The sequence below is a fragment of the Entelurus aequoreus genome, linkage group LG22, assembly GCF_033978785.1.
Source record: "Entelurus aequoreus isolate RoL-2023_Sb linkage group LG22, RoL_Eaeq_v1.1, whole genome shotgun sequence".
Lineage (NCBI taxonomy): Eukaryota > Metazoa > Chordata > Actinopteri > Syngnathiformes > Syngnathidae > Entelurus > Entelurus aequoreus.
This window is the reverse complement of record NC_084752.1, coordinates 10554538-10576558: the sequence shown is the minus strand read 5'-3', so window position 1 is coordinate 10576558 and position 22021 is coordinate 10554538. Positions and strand designations below refer to the sequence as shown.

Here is a 22021-nt window from a genome sequence, read left to right as displayed (position 1 = left end):
CACAATCATTTAGAACTGGCAACGAAGGTGTTGGCACAACCATTCTTCAAACCATACTCAGTCAAGCAGGAGTACATGGTTTATTTTAAGGTCACTTTGGAAAAACAAAGCACCCAACCTGGTACCATAAATCCCCACTGTGGTACCACTAATGACATTATTTTAAAGCAGCATTTATTTTAAAAGCTGTGGACTCATATTTATTTTACCACATGGTAGGGTTAGAGTCTAACCCTACCATGTGGTAAAATAAATATGAGGGGCCGGCAACCCAAAATGTTGAAAGAGCCATATTGGACCAAAAATACAAAAAACTAATCTGTCTGGAGCCGCAAAACATTAAAAGCCATATTACATACAGATAGTGTGTCATGAGATATAAATTGAATTAAGAGGACTTAAACGACCTCAAATATACCTACAAATGAGGCATAATGATGCAATATGTACATATAGCTAGCCTAAATAGCATGTTAGCATCGATTAGCTGACAGTCATGCACTGACCAAATATGCCTGATTAGCACTCCACACAAGTCAATAACATCAACAAAACTCACCTTTGTGCCTTCACGCACAACATTAAAAGTTTGGTGGACAAAATGAGACAGAAAAAGAAGTGGCATAAGACACGTCTTAGAAAGTCGGAGAAAGTTGTACATACATGTAAACAAAATACGGTGAGTTCAAGGACCGCCAAAATTAGTAGGACAAAACGGCGCTCGCCAAATACTTGAATCAGTGAAGCATGTTTAATATAAACAGTGTGTTTTATAACAATTAGGGATGTTTGTGTCATGTTTGTCCTCCTACAGAAACCATATTAAAACATTTTTTTTCCCATTTTTCATACATTTTTGAAAAAGCTCCAGAGAGCCACTAGGGCGGCGCTAAAGAGCCGCATGCGGCTCTAGAGCTAGCCAGTACACTTTAGCTGCACTCGCTAGCTCCAGCTTGTCGCTCTCAGTTTTCCAGAACACAACAGGAATTTAGGGATTTCACCATCAAAAGCTTCAGAGAATCGGGAGAAATCACTGCACGCAAGCGGCAAGGCTGAAAACGATCCCTCAGGTGGTACTGCATCAACATGCATTATCCCTATCGTGTCGATCGTATATCGTTGACCTCGGGCAGTACCACGTGGTCACAATCACAACACTCACATCTTGTTTTTCTTTGTGCAACTTTTCATTCTCTTCTCTGGAACACCTGAGCTTCTCCCCAAGCTCCGCCTGGCTGTCAATCACGTCATGGGGCAGAATGGCCTGTTGAACCTGAGAAAGTGGGAGAGCAGATCAAATACAAACGTGACAGCTGAAATAGTGATGGACTATTCAAAAGTGTATCCATTTTTCTTACCGGGTTTAGTTTTTCTATCTGTGTCAGCTGAAAGCGTAGAGTCCTCACTTCTTGTTGAAGTTGGGAGGTTTCAGCCAGAGGGACACATCTAAGAGAGCGCCGTTTTTGGAAGACGTTTTCCGTCTGGGCCTTTTGCAGTTCTGTTTGAAGCTGATATGTCTGCCATTACGCAAGACACAAGAACTATACATGAACATGGTGCAATATTGATACAGCAACATCTAAGTACAAACCCCAAAACCAGTGAAGTTGGCACGTTGTGTAAATCGTAAATAAAAACAGAATACAATGATTCGCAAATCCTTTTCAACTTATATTCAATTGAATAGACTTAATAAACGTTGTTATTTTTCGCAAATATTAGCTCATTTGGAATTTGATGCCTGCAACATGTTTCAAAAAAGCTGGCACAAGTGGCAAAAAGACTGAGAAAGTTGGGGAATGCTCATCAAACACTTATTTGGAACATCCCACTGGTGAACAGGCTAATTGGGAACAGGTGGGTGCCATGATTGGGTATCAAAGGAGCTTCCATGAAATGCTCAGTCATTCACAAACAAGGATGGGGCGAGGGTCACCACTTTGTGAACAAATGCGTGAGCAAATTGTCCAACAGTTTAAGAACAACATTTCTCAACCAGCTATTTCAGGGAATTTATGGATTTCACCATCTACGGTCCGTAATAACATCAAAAGGTTCAGAGAACCAGGAGAAATCACTGCACGTAAGCGATGATATTACGGACCTTTCGATCCCTCAGGTGGTACTGCATCAAAAAGCGACATCAGTGTGTAAAGGATATCACCACATGGGCTCAGGAACACTTCAGAAAACCCCTGTCAGTAACTACAGTTCGTCGCTACATCTGTAAGTGCATGTTAAAACTCCACTGTGCAAAGCCAAAGCCATTTATCAACAACACCCAGAAACGCTGCCGGCTTCGCTGGGCCCGAGCTCATCTAAGATGGACTGATGCAAAGTGGAAAAGTGTTCTGTGGTCCGACGAGTCCACATTTCAAATCGATTTTGAAAACTGTGGACGTCGTGTTCCTCCGGAACAAAGAGGAAAAGAACCATCTGGACTGTTAAAGGCGCAAAGTTAGACTTAGTCATGTCATAGTCATGTCTTCCAGAACAAAGAGAAAAAGAACCGTTCGGATTGTTATAGGCGCAAAGTTCAAAAGCCAGCATCTGTGATGGTATGGGGGTGCATTAAATATCTTGTCTTTGCAGTTTATTCAATTGAATATAAGTTGAAAAGGATTTGCGAATCATTGTATTCTGTTTTTATTTACCATTTACACAACATGCCAAGTTCACTGGTTTTGGGTTTTGTGACTATCACTTGTCACCAAAACAGAAATTAACACTCCATTTTGAAAGCATAAATCTGTCATAAGATTAATGTTTTCATACCGAGCATTGATCTCTGAGTAATTTCACTTTATTAATCATTTTCGAAAATTTCTACACTAAAAATAATAAAAGTATGTGCTATGGTTTATGCTAATATTGTAAATGGTTAAAATCGGTATTAGCCAAGCCCCGACTTGTCCAGGGTGTACCCCGCCTGTCGCCCGAATGCAGCTGAGATAGGCTCCAGCACCCCCCGCCACCCAGAAAGGGACAAGCGGTAGAAAATGGATGGATGGATGGATGGTATTAGCCAATATCGGTATGTATCAAACGTGAAAAAGGACACTTGTAGACATTAGTCATGTTTACAAACCTGCAGGTTGAGGTCATGGAGGCGAATATTCATGGCCGATTTCTCCTCGATGGCTGCAGTGTAGCGCATGTACAAGTCGCACTTCTCGTCCTTGAGGTTGGTGACTTCCCGTTGCAGCGTGCTCACGTGTCTCTGTAGGCGCTCATACTCAGCCTGCAGGCGTCTGGAGTTCTCCTCGCGCTCCACAACCAGCTGGATCTCAGACTCCAGGGAGGCGCAGCGAGCGTTCATTTTTCCATTTTCGCTACGAGCTTCCTGAAGCTCATTCTGCATCGCAGTGACTGCTCGGATAAGGTACTCGGTCAGTTCTGAATACTTTATCAGGCCTGTTGGGAGGGTCAAACATAAGTCGAGACATATCGTATAGATCTTTTTCCGCGAAAATGATTTAGGGAACAAACCACTGAATCTTGACGGTTCAGAGCTGGGTTTGCATCCAGTGACTTGAGTGTACAGGGTCGGGTAGTGGATCATCAGGCTTTCCAGTAAAGCCACAGCACCGTTTCTACCCTGCGTTCGAAGTATGTCCATCATGTGGCCTGGAAACATTTCAACATTTTTAGATAGTATTTTTCTTTCAAAACCACGAGTGTAGTGTTGGTCAAGTCAAATACTTTTACGATGTTTGTCGTAAAAGTATTGATAAAATCATGCAACACCTACAATTACACTACCGTTCAAAAGTTTGGGGTCACCCAAACAATTTTGTGGAATAGCCTTCATTTCTAAGAACAAGAATAGACTGTCGAGTTTCAGATGAAAGTTCTCTTTTTCTGGCCATTTTGAGCGTTTAATTGATCCCACAAATGTGATGCTCCAGAAACTCAATCTGCTCAAAGGAAGGTCAGTTTTGTAGCTTCTGTAACGAGCTAAACTGTTTTCAGATGTGTGAACATGATTGCACAAGGGTTTTCTAATCATCAATTAGCCTTCTGAGTCAATGAGCAAACACATTGTACCATTAGAACACTGGAGTGATAGTTGCTGGGAATGGGCCTCTACACACCTATGTAGATATTGCACCAAAAACCAGACATTTGCAGCTAGAATAGTCATTTACCACATTAGCAATGTATAGAGTGTATTTATTTAAAGGTAAGACTAGTTTAAAGTTATCTTAATTGAAAAGTACAGTGCTTTTCCTTCAAAAATAAGGACATTTCAATGTGACCCCAAACTTTTGAACGGTAGTGTATATTTCCAAAAAACGTGTCAGGCATTGTTTTCAAGAAATTTAAGTATCATCGCTTTGATATTGGTTACTTTTCGTTATTCCTTTTAAATAAATATTAAATAAATATTTAATATGTATTAAATATTTAAATAATTAAATATTTAAATATTATAATTAAATATTTAAATAAATATTTCCTTTTATTAAACATGCTAAAACAATTGCTGTGTCGTTGGAATTATATTCAATTGTTGGAATATATTTCAAATATCAGGGGTCTCACAGATGTACAAAACCCAAAACCAGTGAAGTCGGCACGCTGTGTAAATGGTAAATAAAAACAGAATACAATTATTTGCGAATCCTTTTCAACTTATATTCAATTGAATATACTTCAAAGACAAGATATTTAACGTTCGAACTGGTAAACTTTGTTATTTTTTGCAAATATTAGCTCATTTGGAATGTGATGCCTGCAACATGTTTCAAAAAAGCTGGCACAAGTGGTACAAAAGACTGAGAAAGTTGAGGAATGCTCATCAAACACTTATTTGGAACATCCCACAGGTGAACAGGCTAATTGGGAACAGGTGGGTGCCATGATTGGGTATAAAAGCAGCTTCCATGAAATGCTCAGTCATTCACAAACAAGGATGGGGCGAGGGTCACCACTTTGTCAACAAATGTGTGAGCAAATTGTCCAACAGTTTAAGAACAACATTTCTCAACCAGCTATTGCAAGGAATTGAGGGATTTCACCATCTATGGTTTGTAATATCATCAAAAGTTAATTTAAAGTACCAATGATTGTCACACACACACATTAGGTGTGGTGAGGTTCAGAGAATCTGGAGAAATCCCCGCACGTAAGCGGAAGGCCGAAAACCAACATTGAATGCCCGTGACCTTGGATCTCTCAGCCGGTACTGCATCAAAAAGCGACATCAGTGTGTAAAGGATATCACCACATGGGCTCAGGAACACTTCAGAAAACCACTGTCAGTAACTACAGTTCATCGCTACATCTGTAAGTGCAAATTAAAACTGTACTATGCAAAGCGAAAGCCATTAATCAACAACACCCAGAAACGCCGCCGGCTTCGCTGGACCCGAGCTCATCTAAGATGGACTGATTGTTAGAATAATTATGTATATATTATTACACTAACTTTAGTATGCTTAAAGTCCGTTGCTTTAGTTATTTAGCTATTGTGCTCAAATTGGACTTTTCTAATCTGTGCAAGGACAAAGACCTCTTGTCTGAGGGGTGGCCTCAGCCGTAGATGCTATCTTTGTTTTAGCCCGCTGACAGCCAAGGACTTCAACGACCTCAACGAAGATAAGATGACAGCACGCAGACGAAGCAGAGACTTCAAGGACCTCAATGAAGATAAGATGACAACACGCAGACGAAGCAGAGACTTCAAGGACCTCAATGAAGATAAGATGACAACACGCAGACGAAGCGGGGACAAGGCGAAATCACAAGGCCCCCAGCACATTCCGTCACGTATCGTGCGTCCTGGACCTGCTTTGCATAATATATGTGACCACTCCTTTTAGAGGCGGCCTTAGTGTTGTTGACTGTGGAACTCCTGAATAAATAGAAGGACGCAGGAGCTGAACCTTAGAGCATAGGGCGAGACTGTGACTAAGTGTGCGGCTCCATGCGTTCTCCTCATGAGCTAAATTGAACTCTGTGTCTGCATGATTCCTTGCTTCTTGTCTGATTAATAGATGTCATCAGTGTTTGAACCTGACACTGATTCAAAGTGGAAAAGTCTGACGAGTCCACATTTCAAATTGTTTTGGGAAACTGTGGACGTCGTGTCCTCTGGACCAAAGAGGAAAAGAACCATCCAGACAGTTCTTGGCGCAAAGTTGAAAAGCCAGCATGTGTGATGGTATGAGGGTGTATTAGTGCCCAAGACATGGGTAACTTACACATCTGTGAAGGCACCATTAATGCTGAAAGGTACATACAGGTTTTGGAGCAACATATGTTGCCATCCAAGCAACGTTACCATGGACGCCCCTGCTTATTTCAGCAAGACAATGCCAAGCCACGTGTTACATAAAGGGATTTGCAAATCATTGTATTCCGTTTATATTTACATCTAACACAATTTCCCAACTCATATGGAAATGTGTACTAATTAAAAACGGTGACATCGTTTGATCAAAAGACCTTTGTTAAGAGAGATTTGAGTAAACTAAAAAATATGAATCCAAAAAAGTTTTTATGCCCCCCTGAAAAATAAATGACTTATATGTCCTGTTTGGCTTTGGGGTTTTGTGGATTAACTGCCAGTGTGTTATACACCTGGAAAATAATTGGACACTGACATCATGTATGATGAAGGAACACAACAAAAACTGATACAATACAACAAAAATGTACTGAAAGGACAACAAAGTCAGTGTTTTGGTTAAAAGTGCTGGACAGGAAGTGTGCCTCGTGTTAAGTGTGTGTACGCGGTTTAGCAAACAAATAGATTGCAGCTAGCTCTGCAAAGACTTGACGTACGGAATCGTCTGGTATTCCGTAAAGGATGCACTTGGTCCCGTCTTACAGGTAGACTTAAAAAAAAGTGCATGAGTATTGCGTAATGTATTGGAATGGAATTTATGCATGACAGTACGCGTGTATGATATTTTACAGGAAATGTATTCCATGAGAGAATAAAAGTGCAGACTTCATCAACTCCTGTGTAAATCCCTGGCACTGTGTTGTGTAACCATACTCCTTTTTGTGGCAGAGGGCGTGGGTTCAGTCCCCAGACAGCGTTGGCGCACGGAATAGTATCCTGTGTGAACATTAAAATTGACCTAGAACTTTTCTTACCTAATGGTACCTGCTGTTGTGTATTTGGGATCTGCATAAATCCTAATCTGTTTAACCGTGGAGGCACGGTGGAGATGTTTATAAAACAATCTTACCTTCTTTCATACTTCCCGATAAGACGCCGTTTGAAATGTTCCCCGTTAGGTGACGTTTTTGCTATTGACGACCGATTATCCATATATGGTAGCGTGTTACCCATAGAACTTTGTGCGAGTTCGCCATTGAAGTCTTTTCTCTATGTTATGGGTTATACTTGTATAGCGCTTTTCTACCTTCAAGGTACTCAAAGCGCTTTGACACCATTTCCACATTCACCCATTCACACGCACATTCACACACTGATGACGGGAGCTGCCATGCAAGGCCCTAACCACGACCCATCAGGAGCAAGGGTGAAGTGTCTTGCTCAAGGACTCAACGGACGGGACGAGGTTGGTAGAAGGTGGGGATCGAACCAGGAACCCTCAGGTTGCTGGCACGGTCTACTCTCCCAACCGCGCCACGCCGTCCCCATCCCTATCCTCTTGTTGTGAGGCAGACTGGCTCGTACATGCGCATGCAATTTCTATTACCAAAAAGCATATACTTCTAATTTACTGTATTTTCTGGACCATAGGGCGCACCGAGTTATGAGGTGCACTGCCGATGAGCGGGTCTATTCAGGTCCTTTTTCATACAAAAGGCGCACCGGATTATAAGGCGCATTAAAGGGGTCTTTAAATTTAAATGGGTATGTGGGCTTGTATTAAGCCTCAGGGAGTTGAACGCCCCTGCCTTACATAGTTCCGGGTCACCCTTGGGCAAGGTGTAGTACCCGAATGCCCCCCCCCATCAGGGTTACGATACCCCCCATGAACTACACTATAAGAGGATGCGTTACCCGGCCCGGAGGAAGCCCGGGGCCCTCCTCCGGAGCTAGGCCCGGAGGTAGGGCTCGTCAGCGAGCGCCTGGTGGCCGGGCTTGCCACGGAGCCCGGCCGGGCACAGCCCGAAGAAGCTACGTGGACACACCATCTTCTCTGCCACGTGGGCCCACCACCCGCGGTCGGAACCAGTGGGGTCGGGTGCGCTGCCAAGTGGATGGCAGTGAAAGTGGAGGCTCCAGACGGACCAATTCGGGGCAGCAGAGGCTGACTTTCGGGACGTGGAACGTCTCTACGCTGGTGGGGAAGGAGCCTGAGCTGGTGCGAGAGGTGGAGCGCTACCGGTTGGATCTGGTGGGGCTTACCTCTACGCATAGCAAGGGCTCTGAAACCACACTCCTGGACAAGGGATGGACCTTGTTCACTTCTGGAGTTGCTCAGGGCGTGAGGGCACAGGCGGGTGTGGGGATACTCACGTGTCCCCGGCTGAGTGCCTGTACGTTGGAGTTCACCCCAGTGGACAAGAGGGTCGCCTCCCTTCGCCTTAGGGTTGGAGGGGGGAAAACTCTGACTGTTGTTTGTGCATACGCACCAAACAGGAGTTCAGAGTATTCAGCCTTCTTGGATACCTTGCATGGGGTCCTGTATGGGGCACCGGCAGGGGATTCCATAGTCTTGCTGGGGGACTTCAACGCGCACGTGGGCAATGACAGTGATACTTGGACTGGCGTGATTGGGAGGAACGGTCTCCCTGATCTGAACCTGAGTGGTGGATTGTTATTGGACTTCTGTGCTAGTCACGGACTTGCGATAACAAACACCATGTTCAAGCATAAGGATGCTCATAGGTGTACCTGGTACCAGAGCACCCTAGGCCAAAGATCAATGATCGATTTTGTAATCGTATCAGCTGATCTGAGGCCGTATGTTTTGGACACTCGGGTGAAGAGAGGGGCTGAACTGTCAACTGATCACCATCTGGTGGTGAGTTGGGTTAGATGGCGGGGGAGACCTCTGGACAGACCTGGCAAACCCAAGCGTGTAGTGCGGGTGAACTGGGAACGTTTGGAGGAGTCCTCTGTCCGGAAGGACTTCAACTCCCACCTCCGGCGGGACTTCTCTGCCATCCCTGTGGAGGTTGGGGACATTGAACAGGAATGGGCAGTGTTCAAAGCCTCTATTGCTAAAGCTGCAGCTGCGAGCTGTGGCCAGAAGGTCTTAGGTGCCTCAAGGGGCGGTAACCCTCGAACACCCTGGTGGACAGTGGTGGTCAGGGAAGCCGTCCGACTGAAGAAGGAGTCCTACCGGGGTATGTTATCCCAGGGGACTCCGGAGGCAGTTGCAAGGTACCGACGGGCCCGAAGGGCAGCGGCCGTGGCTGTGGACGAGGCTAAGCAGAGGGTGTGGGAGCAGTTCGGGGAATCCATGGAGAAGGACTATCGGGCGGCACCAAAGCTGTTCTGGAAGACCATACGGCACCTCAGGAGGGGGAAGCAGGGAACCATCCAAGCTGTGTACGGCAAGGATGGGACTTTGCTGACTTCAAGTGAGGAAGTCGTAGGGCGTTGGAAAGAGCACTTTGAGGAACTCCTGAACCCAAATACATCAGACACACCCTCCCTGATAGGAGCAGGGCCTGAGGATGATGGGGGATCGACGTCGATCTCTCGGGGTGAAGTCACTGAGGTAGTTAGACAACTCCACAGTGGCAAAGCTCCGGGGGTTGACGAGATCCGTCCAGAAATGCTGAAGGCTCTGGGTGTTGATGGGCTGTCTTGGTTGATACGCCTTTTCAACATTGCGTGGAAGTCTGGGACAGTGCCGAGGGAGTGGCAGACTGGGGTGGTGGTTCCCCTTTTCAAAAAGGGGGACCAGAGGGTGTGTGCTAATTACAGGGGTATCACACTACTCAGCCTCCCTGGGAAAGTTTACGCCAAGGTACTGGAAAGGAGGGTCCGGCCGATAGTCGAACCTCAGATTCAAGAGGAGCAATGTGGATTCCGTCCTGGTCGTGGAACAACTGACCAACTCTTTACGCTTGCGGGAATCCTGGAGAGGGCCTGGGAGTATGCCTATCCAGTCTACATGTGTTTTGTGGATTTGGAGAAGGCGTATGACCGCGTCCCTCGGGAGATCTTGTGGGAGGTGCTGAGGGAGTACGGAGTGAGGGGAACCCTGCTGAGGGCCATCCAATCTCTGTACAACCAAAGCGAGAGTTGTGTCCGGGTGCTTGGATGTAAGTCGGATCCGTTTCCAGTGGGGGTTGGTCTCCGCCAGGGCTGCGCTCTGTCACCTATCCTGTTTGTGATTTTCATGGACAGGATTTCTAGGCGGAGTCGTGGCCATGGCGGAGAGGGTATACGTCTCGGGGGGCTAAAGGTTGCGTCACTGCTGTTTGCAGATGATGTGGTCCTGATGGCACCTTCGGTTCGTGACCTTCAGCTCTCACTGGATCGGTTCGCAGCCGAGTGTTCAGCGGCTGGAATGAGGATCAGCATCTCCAAATCTGAGGCCATGGTTCTCAGCAGGAAACCGATGGTTTGTACAGTCCGGGTAGGGGACAGGACTCTGTCCCAGGTGGAGGAGTTTAAGTATCTCGGGGTCTTGTTCACGAGTGAGGGAAAGATGGAGAAGGAAATCAGCCGGAGAATCGGAGCAGCTGGGGCAGTATTGCAGTCTCTCTGCCGCACTGTTGTGACGAAACGGGAGCTGAGTCAGAAGGCAAAGCTCTCGGTCTACCGAGCTATCTACATTCCTACTCTCACCTATGGTCATGAAGTGTGGGTAATGACCGAAAGAATAAGATCGCGGATACAAGCGGCCGAAATGAGTTTCCTCAGAAGGGTGGCTGGCATCTCCCTTAGAGATAGGGTGAGAAGTGCAGTCACCCGAGAGAGACTCGGAGTAGAGCCGCTGCTCCTTCGCTTGGAAAGGAGCCAGCTTAGGTGGTTCGGGCATCTCGTGCGGATGCCTCACGAGCGTCTCCCTAGGGAGGTCCTTGTTGCACGTCCCACTGGGAGGAGGCCCCCCGGCAGGCCAAGGACCAGATGGGGGGATTACATCTCCTCTCTGGCCTGGGAACGCTTCGGGATTCCCCAGGAGGAAGTCGCAAATGTTGCTCTGGAGAGGGAAGTCTGGGGGTCTTTGCTGGAGCTGCTGTCCCCGCGACCCGATTCCGGATAAGCGGTTGAAGATGGATGGATTAAAGGGGTCAGGATTGTTTTCTAAATGTAAAACACTTCCTTGTGGTCTACATAACATGTGATGGTGGTTCTTTGGTCAAAATGTTGCATGGATTATATTTTACAGATCATCTTCAAGTCGCTTTCTGACAGTCGCTGACAGTGGGCGGTCTTTTTTACGTGGCTCACCTTCGACAGCGTCTTCTCCCCGTCATCTTTGTTGTAGCGGTGTAGCGTGCAAGGACGGGAGTGGAAGAAGTGTCAAAAGATGGCGCTAACTGTTTTACTGACATTCAGACTTTACTTCAATCAATAACGGAGCAGCATCTCCTCATCCGTGGCTCAATAATGCAATAACAACACCGGAAATGTGTCCCGTGAAAAACCGTCCGACTCTCTAATACCTAAAGTTCCTTGGGTGAATTATGTAAACTCACCACACCGGTAGTTTTTAGCGCTTCCAAAGCGAGATATAAGTAAGAACTTTACACTACTTTATATTAGAAATGGCAGCAGCAGAGGGTGAATGTCCCATAACAAGAAGATAGTGAAGAAGCTTATCGACTACGTAATCGGAACGGACTACAGTGGCGGATGTGCGCAAATTTTCAGGACTTATGCAGATCTCAAATACACATCAGCAAGTACCAGAAGGTAAGAAAAGTTGTTTTTTCATAATATTGTGAAACAAAATGCCAGATAACATGTCTGCTAATGGGTGCCATTTTGCGATCCTTATACACACACCATAGTAATACTTGTATCTCTGACTACGGTAATGGGCCGACAATCCATCAAGCGGTGTGGCTTCAAAGTTGTACTAAAACATTTTGACAGATATTTGAGCGGCGTGTGTAATGTTCTATATTTTCAATGGAACATTTAAAGTTTTGGTGTTGTTTACTGGCGTCATATTGCAGTCTACACGTATCTCTTATGTGTGACTGCCATCTACTGGTCACACTTATCATCACGCCATGTACCAAATAAAATTGCTTTGAGGTCGGTAAGCACAACCAGAATTATTCCGTACATTAGGCGCACTGTAGATTTTTGAGATAATGAAAGGATTTTAAGTGCGCCTTATAGTCCGAAAAATATGGTACTGTGTATCTGTCAGTGGAGTCGCTGTAGAAGAGCTAAAAACTACAACAAAGATGGCGGGGAGAAGATGCTGTGGAAGTGGAGCCACATAAATAACACCGCCCACAAAACGGCACATCCTAAAAAGACGATCCGAAAATGACTTAAAAACGGTCTCTAAACTAAATCTATGCAAAATTCTGATCATAAACTCTTGGGCTGTGAATCTTTGGGTGTCCCACGATTCGATTCAATATCGATTCTTGGGGTCACGATTCGATTCAAAATTGATTTTTTTTCAATTCAACACGATTCTCGATTCAAAAACGATTTTTTTCCCGATTCAAAAGGATTCTCTATTCATTCAATACATAGGATTTCAGCAGGATCTACCCCAGTCTGCTGACATGCAAGCAGAGTAGTACATTTTTGTAAAAAGCTTTTATAATTGTAAAGGACAATGTTTTATCAACTGATTGCAATAATGTAAATTTGTTTCAAAATAAGACTTATTTTATCTTTGTGAAAATATTGGACACAGTGTGTTGTCAAGCTTATGAGATGCGATGCAAGTGTAAGCCACTGTGACACTATTGTTCTTTTTTGAAATTTTTTATAAATGTCTAATGATACTGTTGTTGAAAATATTCATTTTTGTTTCACTACTTTTGGTTTGTTCTGTGTCGTGTTTGTGTCTCCTCTCAATTGCTCTGTTTATTGCAGTTCTGAGTGTTGCTGGGTCGGGTTTGGTTTTGTAATTGGATTGTATTGTTATGGTATTGCTGTGTATTGTCTTGTTGGATTGAATAATAAAACATTTTTTTTTTTAAATTTATTTTTTTTTTAAATAAAAAAAAATCGATTAAAAAAAAAAAGAGAATCGATTCTGAATCGCACAAAATAAACACCATTACATGTTGTGTAGACCACAAGGAAGTGTTTTAATTGTAGAAAAAAAACATATGACCGCTTTAAAAAGGACTTATGATGTATTTCTTATTTTCTGACTTATTTGGATAATAGTGTTAAAGGCCTACTGAAAGCCACTACTACCGACCACGCAGTCTGATAGTTTATATATCAATGATGAAATCTTAACATTGCAACACATGCCAATACGGCCGGGTTAACTTATATAGTGCAATTTTAAATTTCCCGGGGAACTTCCGGTTCAAAACGCCTTTGAGGATGACGTATGCGTGTGACGTAGCCAGTAGAACACAGGTATGGCTTCCCCATTAAAGCCAATACGAAATAGCTGTTTTCATCATTATTCCACAGTATTCTGGACATCTGTGTTAGTGAATCTGTTTCAATCATGTTCATTGCATTATGGAGAAAGAAGCTGAGCAAGCAAAGAAGAAAGTCGGTGCGAAGCGGAGTATTTTGCGAGGGAAGTCAGCAACACAACACAGTCGGTGTTTCATTGTTTACATTCCCGAAAGATGCAGTCAAGATCGAAGAACTCGGACAACAGAGACTCTAACCAGGAGGACTTTGACTTCGTTAACAGACGCAGATGCGATACCGTGAGTACCCTTCCAAACATTTGATCGCTTGCTATAACTAGCTCGAGCTAGTAGCTAGGAGCTAGGAGCTAGCATAACAAACACCTAGGTGTTTGTTATGCGGGATTAATTTGTGGCATATTAAATATAAGCCTGGTTGTGTTGTGGCTAATAGAGTATATATATGTCTTGTGTTTATTTACTGTTGTAGTCATTCCCAGCTGAATATCAGGTCCCACCCGCGCGCTTCCAAAAATTTGATTGCTTGCCCGTACGTGCGTGTCATGTACGTAACTTTGGTTAAATATATAAGCTTTATGAACCTTGGGTTAGGTAAACGGTTCTTTGGGCTGAGTGAGTGTGTGTGTTGTGCAGGTGTTTGAATTGTATTGGCGGGTTATATATACGGGATCCCGTCCATATAACCCGCTCGAGCTAGTAGCTAGTAGCTAGGAGCTAGCATAACAAACACCTAGGTGTTTTTATGTGGGATTAATTTGTGGCATATTAAATATAAGCCTGGTTGTGTTGTGGCTAATAGAGTATATATATGTCTCGTGTTTATTTACTGTTTTAGTCATTTCCAGCTGAATATCAGGTCACCCCCGGCTCTCACAGCATCTTCCCTATCTGAATTGCTTCCACTGCCCTCTAGTCCTTCACTCTCACTTTCCTCATCCACAAATCTTTCTTCATCCTCGCTCAAATTAATGGGGAAATTGTCGCTTTCTCGGTCCGAATCTCTCTCACTTCATGCGGCCATCATTGTAAACAATAGGGAACTTTGCGTATATGTTCAATTGACTACGTCACGCTACTTCCGGTAGGGGCAAGCCTTTTTTTATCAGATACCAAAAGTTGCGATCTTTATCGTCGTTGTTCTATACTAAATCCTTTCAGCAAAAACATGGCAATATCGCGAAATGATCAAGTATGACACATAGAATAGATCTGCTATCCCCGTTTCAATAAAAACATTTCATTTCAGTAGGCCTTTAAACAATGCCAAATAATCAATTCATAAGGTTCATGCATTTGGATGTGAGCTTGTCTCTGAACACTGTCTTTTTTTTAGCAGTGATGTCACAGTTTGATGGACGTACCTATATGGGCATTCTCCCCTCTACGCTCTGCTCTCTTGTGTGCAGCCTAAAGCCTCCCATATCATCAAGGCTGCCTTAATGCATCGACTTACCTGGGCTGAAGCCCAGGGATCCCATCCAATCAGGGGCCCCCGAATTTGACGGCAAAAATGCAACAATTGGTGTTCATGGATGTCAATCCCAAGCAGCTCAGCTTCGTTGAGCAATTTTGTACTTTCTCTTTCTCTGAGCTGCGTTGTTTTTTCCTACTGCTCCGAGTGGGGCGCAAACTCAGTTTGAAAGGCCAGAGTACTACTACTGAGCTAAAAGCACAGGCAGCTTTTTCCTTCTTCTTCTAATGATTTTGAAAATAATGTTGTTCATGAATACATGAACAACATTATTTTCAAAATGGGGATCAGGATCAGGATCAGGATGCTTTATTATTGTCCATTCTTTAACATGTACAAGACACATAAGAACTGAAATTACATTTTCGGCACAGTCCCACTAAGAGCAGACATACGTTACAGGGAGACAAGACGGGACCGCCAACAGATCAGCCACTTACGGAGCTCCTTAAAAAAGGTGGGAAAAAGGTGATATTGGGAAAGGGGGGAAGAGTAATAAATATCAGTCAAAGGCTGGACCCTCAGACCCTTGTTGCTTACGTGCAGTGATTTCTCCAGATTCTCTGAACCTTTTGATGATATTACGGACCGTAGATGGTGAAATCCCTAAATTCCTTGCAATAGCTGGTTGAGAAATGTTGTTCTTAAACAATTTGCTCACGCATTTGTTCACAAATGGGTGAGCAAATTGTTCACATCCTTGTTTGTGAATGACTGAGCATTTCACGGAAGCTGCTTTTATACCCAATCATGGCACCCACCTGTTCCCAATTAGCCTGTTCACCTGTGGGACGTTCCAAATAAGTGTTTGATGAGCATTCCTCAACTTTCTCAGTCTTTTTTGCCACTTTGTGCCAGCTTTTTTGAAACACGTTGCAGGCATCAAATTCCAAATGAGCTAATATTTGCAAAAAATATAGTTTTCCAGTTCGAACGTTAAATATCTTGTCTTTGCAGTCTATTCAATTGAATATAAGCTGAAAAGGATTTGCAAATCATTGTATTCTGTTTTTATTTACCATTTACACAACTTGTCAACTTCACTGGTTTTGGGGTTTGTAGATATGTTCATACAGTACAGGCCAAACGTTTGGACACACCTTCTTAATCACATCACAACCGATGGTCCCAAACCCATTGATAAAGCAAGAAAGTCCACTAATATCCCTCTTCAAATCAAGACCGAAAACACACCTATTCCTGACTGCTTATTCATTGCAATCATCTTTTCTTTTCTCTTTGTTGTTGTTGTTTTTTATCCAACTTGATTTTTATTGTTGTGATTTTGTACGGTGTCCTTGAGTGCCCAGAAAGGCGCCTTATAAATAAAATGTATTATTGTTATTATTATTAATCAACCCTGATAAGGCACACCTGTGAAGTGAAAAAAAGCTCATCGAGAGAAAGTGCGACGTGGCCCTCAAGGAAAATGTGTTTGACACTGTTCCACAAACAATTAGCCTGACATGCACATTTTGGCAGGAAGCTGAAGTAAAAAAAGCCACACATGCACATGACAACATTCAAACTCCGCAGAGAACATGCTAAATGTAACCGCGAGAGCAGGGATGTTCAACTAAATTGTTTTGGGGGCCACATTTCGAGAAAGCTGAAGACTGGGGGGGCCAGATGTGTCCCTTCACTATTAGTCTTATTTTGTATATTTTGGAGAATCTGCGTCCTCTACAGCAGTGGTCCCCAACCTTATTGTAGCTACGGACCGGTCAACGCTTGAAAAGTTGTCCCACGGACCAGGGAGGGGGGGTATGGTATTTTATTTTATTTTTTTATTTATGTTGTCATAAAGAAATACAATCATGTGTGCTTACGGACTGTTTCCCTGCAGACTGTATTGATCTATATTGATATATAATGTATATATAGTGTTTTTTATGTTGATTTAATTAAAAAAAATAAAATTAAAAAAAAGAAAAAATAAATTAATATCTTGTGCGGCCCGGTACCAATCGGTCCACGGACCGGTGGTTGGGGACCACTGCTCTACAGTAGACATTCGAAGTTGGTCTCTTTGCTTTTTCAGAGTTACTTGTGCACTCTGCTGTTTTTAAGGACCTTTTGCAAAAAAGATAGTTAAAGATCATTTCTATGACAGCACCCTTGCATTTTTAAGAATCTGCTGCAAAAGTTGTTTTTTACCTCAACAAGTTGAATAGACCAAATGATGAAAAAGAGAGGACTTAAGATGGAACCTTGAGGAACACCACTAGTTTCACTAAAAAAGTTGAACAAATGACTACTGACTGCCAGTGTTGGGTTAGTTACTGAAAACCAGTAACTAGTTACAGTTACTAGTTACTTTATTTCAAAAGTAACTCAGTTACTAACTCAGTTACTTACACCAAAAAGTAATGCGTTACTGTGAAAAGTAACTATTTAGTTACTTTTTTTTTTTTAAAGGCCTACTGAAAGCCACTACTACCGACCACGCAGTCTGATAGTTTATATATCAATGATGAAATCTTAACATTGCAACACATGCCAATACGGCCGGGTTAACTTATAAAGTGACATTTTAAATTTCCCGCCACACTTGCGGTTGAAAAACTCCTTTGGATATGATTTATGCGCGTGACGTCACAAAATCCACGGAAGTGGTTGGACCACATCGGACCGGATACAAAAACCTCTTGTTTTCTTCGACAAAATTCCACAGTATTCTGGACATCTGCGTTGGTGAATCTTTTGCAATTTGTTTAATGAACAATGGAGGCTGCAAAGAAGAAAGTTGTAGGTGGGATCGATCGGTTTATTAGCGGCTAAGTACAATACTTACAGCAACACAACAAGGACTAGCAGACGCCTAGCCGATGCTTGCCGCCAAACCCACGGATGAAGTCCTTCGTCGCGCCGTCGATCGCTGGAACGCAGGTGAGCACGGCTGTTGATGGGAAGATGAGGGCTGGCTGGCGTAGGTGGGGCGCTAATGTTTTTAGCATAGTTCTGTGAGGTCCGGTTGCTAAGTTGCTAAATTAGCCTTAGCGTCGTTAGCAACAGCATTGTTAAGCCTTACCAGGCTGAGAGTTATTAACCGTGTAGTTACATGTACATGGTTTAATAGTATTGTTGGTCTTCTGTCTATCCTTCCAGTCAGGGGTTTATTTCTTTTGTTTCTATCTTCATTTGAGAACGATGCTATCACGTTAGCTCAGTAGCTAAGTGTGTCACCGATGTATTGTCGTGGAGATAAAAGTCACTTTAAATGTCCATTTCGCGTGCTCGACTCTCATTTTCAAGAGGATATAGTATCCGAGGTGGTTTATAATACAAATCCGTGATCCACAATAGAAAAAGGAGAGAGTGTGGAATCCAATGAGCCAGCTTGTACCTAAGTTACGGTCAGAGTGAAAAAAGATACATCCATCACTGTCTCTCTAGTCCTTCACTGTAACGTTCCTCATCTACGAATCTTTCATTTTCCCTCAAATGAATGGGGTAATCGTCGCTTTGTCGCTCCGAATCTCTCTCGCTCCATTGTAAACAAAGGAAAATTGTGAGGAATACTAGCTCCTTTGACGTCACGCTACTTCCGGTACAGGCAAGGCTTTTTTTTATCAGCGAGCAAAAGTTGCGAACTTTATCGTAGATTTTCTTTACTAAATCCTTTCGGCAAAAATATGGCAATATCGCGAAATGATCAAGTATGACACATAGAATGGATCTGCTATTAGCGTTTAAATAAAAAAAAATCTTTAAGGCTCCCATTAATGCCCTTTTAGCCTTCATTTCAGTATTGTTATTGCACTGGAGAATAATACAATCTGTTGATCAACTTGACATGCATTTACATCACTGAACTCTGCTTAGCAATGTGGTCTACATACAACACACAAACAATGTGGTCTACATACAACACACAAAGACAAAGATATGTTTCAAAGCGCCAATTTATTTTGGGCCAGAACAAATTGACACAACTATTTTAAATAGCTGCAACATAACATACATAAGTAACACACAGCATAATAAGAACATAGCTGTAAACCTGGCTTCACCCAAGGAATGCACACATGACATGATTATATGTCATGTCAGTATATACAGCACACAAAGACACGCTTAACCAGGCCTTTTTTCTCTCTCAAGGAATTGTGAAATAAAATCATGTCTTCAGTGAAGCCCAGAACACTCTACGCATTTCCCCAGTTTTAGTTTAGAGAAAAGGAAAGTTTGGCAAATAAAATGAAGTGGCGGGCCACATCTGGCCCACGGGCCTTGAGTTTGACACATGTGGTCTACAGCAGTGGTCCCCAACCTTTTTGTAGCTTGATAATGTTGTCCCACGGACCGGTGGGGTTTTATTTATTTATTTATTTTTTTCGTAAAGAAATACAATCATGTGTGCTTACGGACTGTATCCCTGCAGACTGTATTGATTTATATTGATATATATTCTATATATTGTGTTTTTTATGTTTATTTAATAAAAATAAAAATAAAAAATAAAAATAAAAAATGTATTATTTTTTTAAATGTATTTCTTGTGCGGCCCGGTACCAGTGGTTGGGGACCACTGGTCTACAGTCATTCTGGTTCCTCTATACAACGAAGCACTGTGTTTAGGAATTCGCTGCAAAAATGTTTGCCTCGTAAGTTTTGAAAGGAACTTGGGGGCCGTTATGGTGTCTTTTCCCGGCTGGGTTTGGCCCCCGTGCCACCAGTCGAATAGACCTGCACTAGCCCACCAGGCGTCCTGTCGTCAAAAATTCAACTGTTTCTCTTTTTAATGTGCTCTCATAATATTTTATGAGTGAATTGGGATTTTCCTCTGGCACTTTGTGCAAAATGTGTTTAAGGAATTAAAACTGGAAATGACTTATAACAATAGATTGACTTTTTTTAAAGAGAAAAAAAAAAAAAAGCCTACTTGTTCTCATGGAGCGGTTGGTAAGGTTGTGGGAGGACAAAATCTCATCCTCGTCCATCTCGGTGAGGACCCTGGCTTGTCTGAGGTACGGGATCACAATGCACGGCCGTACTCCCAAGGAGATCCGATGGCGGTTGTCATTAATGAGTTCCCACAGTTCTTCCTCGCCCTTCTCCTTCAGGTCCAGACCTTCTGGCACACTTTCTCCCGCCATCCTGAGTGTGGGGTGGTGTGAGTAAGCGCTAAGGGTGGCTCACAGGTGGCGCTGATCCTGGGCGACAAAGTCCCACCGGGAGTCCCACTGAAACGTGACAAGAGAGACAGTCAGACTGGTAGAGGCAGAACCAGCAGTATAAATGCAGCGTGTTTCCACACCCAGTGCTTGTATTCATTCACGTGTGTGTGTGTGTGTTTGTGTGTCTTCTTGTATTTCTACCCTTCTTGAGACATCAACAAGGAAAAGTCCCTTCCACATGAGGACCGGTGAACGAGTTCAAACCATTGCATCTAATAGAGAGCCAAATACTGGAGTCCGTGAACATTGCTCCAAAGTCAGGATTTTTGGTTGTTTAATGTGCATACAAAAGTAAACACTGACAGGTGCAAAGTCAGCAATATATGATAAAACAAGACGACAGCTAAAGAAGGACTTCCCTATTCATCCCCGGACAGCTGATTTTACGACGGAAGACAACCCGCGTCCCATATGTGACCATAGGATGAACAAATACACTACGGTACTAAGACTATAGTGGCCATTAACAGGAAGCTTCTACAGTAAAATTATGTCATTTGTCATAATATTCCATCCATCCATTTTCTACTGCTTGTCCCTTTCGGGATCGCCGGGGGGTGCTGGAGCCTATCCCAGCTACATTCGGGCAGAATGTACACCCTGGACAAGTCGCCACCTCATAATTTTGCCAAGTGAAATCCCGATTATTATTATTATAATATTGCCAAAATTGTAAAGTTTTCTTAAAAAATGGTGACTTGTCGAGTAAAGTTACGACTCCTTTCACAAAAACGCCAACATTTTAAGCTTTTCTCGTAAAATCGCGACTGTCACTGAGTAAAATTCCAACTGTTATCATAACATTGCGCAAATGTTCAGTTTTTCTTGTAAAATTTGGAGTAAAATGACGACCTTCATTATATAATACTGCCAAAATTCCAAGTTTTTCCTGTGAAATTGTGATCTTTTTCTTGTGAAATTCCAACACATTTTCAAAACAAGCTTTTTTTTATATTGGCATAGTATGTATATATTATTAATGTTGTAAATACACATCTTGATAGATGCAGAAAGGGTGGTCCTAGGCTTTTTTCGGAGGCCTCGAGAAGGTAACAAATACAAGAATGTGTGTGTGTGTGTGTGTGTGTGTGTGTGTGTGTGTGTGTGTGTGTGTGTGTGTGTGTGTGTGTGCGCATTGGAAAACCTGTAAATCAAGACCTGTGCGTTGAAGCACTGTAAATGACTGATGACATACAGTAAAGCAGATGACAGGCTTTGACAATATGACCATAATTAGAGGAAAATTCATTAATTTGACCAACTTCATACTTATTGCATCTTTCCATTTAAATATATGAGCACTAACAGCACATCTCAGACACATTAGAGCAAATAGGTCACGTTTGCTGGATCCAGTCGGACTACTGCAAACGTGCAGCACAGAGTGTAAAAAACGCCCCCTATCATCGGAAAATTAGATGTCAAGCAGGTTTGCGTTGGCAATTCCTAATTAAATTAGAGTCCTTCAGACACGCATACCACACAGCTGACGGGGGCAAACACAGTGCAGGCCAGGTGCAAAGTCCTTGTTGAAATGAGGAAATGGAGGCAGAGCAGCTGTTACCTATAATTTGTGGTATTACACCGCTTAAGAGTGGATCTTTTTTTAGCTCTCTCAGTGCACAATGATGCGTGAGACCTTCGCTGTGCTGACAAAGAGGAAATTCCACAACGTAGTGAATTTGCAAACAGCTAAAATTATACACAAAGCAAACTATAACCAGCTACCCAAAAATATACAACAGTTCTTCTCAAAAAAAGAGGAGAAATCTTAGAGAAAAATGTAATTTAAAATATTTGTATGCATGTACAACACTTAAGACCTTCAGTATATCTGTATGTGGGATTAAATTATGGTATGGATTAAGCAAAGCAATCAAACAAA

General features: G+C 43.0%; 1 protein-coding gene across 5 annotated transcripts in view; it reads right to left on the bottom strand.

Moving 5' to 3' along the window:
- The window catches only part of card14 (caspase recruitment domain family, member 14), a 69266-nt gene that overhangs the window by 41520 nt on the left and 5725 nt on the right, over nt 1-22021 (bottom strand). For all 5 annotated transcript variants that reach the window (XM_062032363.1, XM_062032359.1, XM_062032360.1 and 2 more), the window contains exons 2-6: nt 19842-20142; nt 3490-3627; nt 3089-3414; nt 1359-1517; nt 1163-1273 (exon numbers count right to left, since the gene is read on the bottom strand). In XM_062032363.1, coding sequence (XP_061888347.1) covers nt 1163-1273; nt 1359-1517; nt 3089-3414; nt 3490-3627; nt 19842-20055 — 948 coding nt within the window. In that variant the 5' untranslated portion in view covers nt 20056-20142. The remainder of the gene's footprint in view (nt 1-1162; nt 1274-1358; nt 1518-3088; nt 3415-3489; nt 3628-19841; nt 20143-22021) is intronic.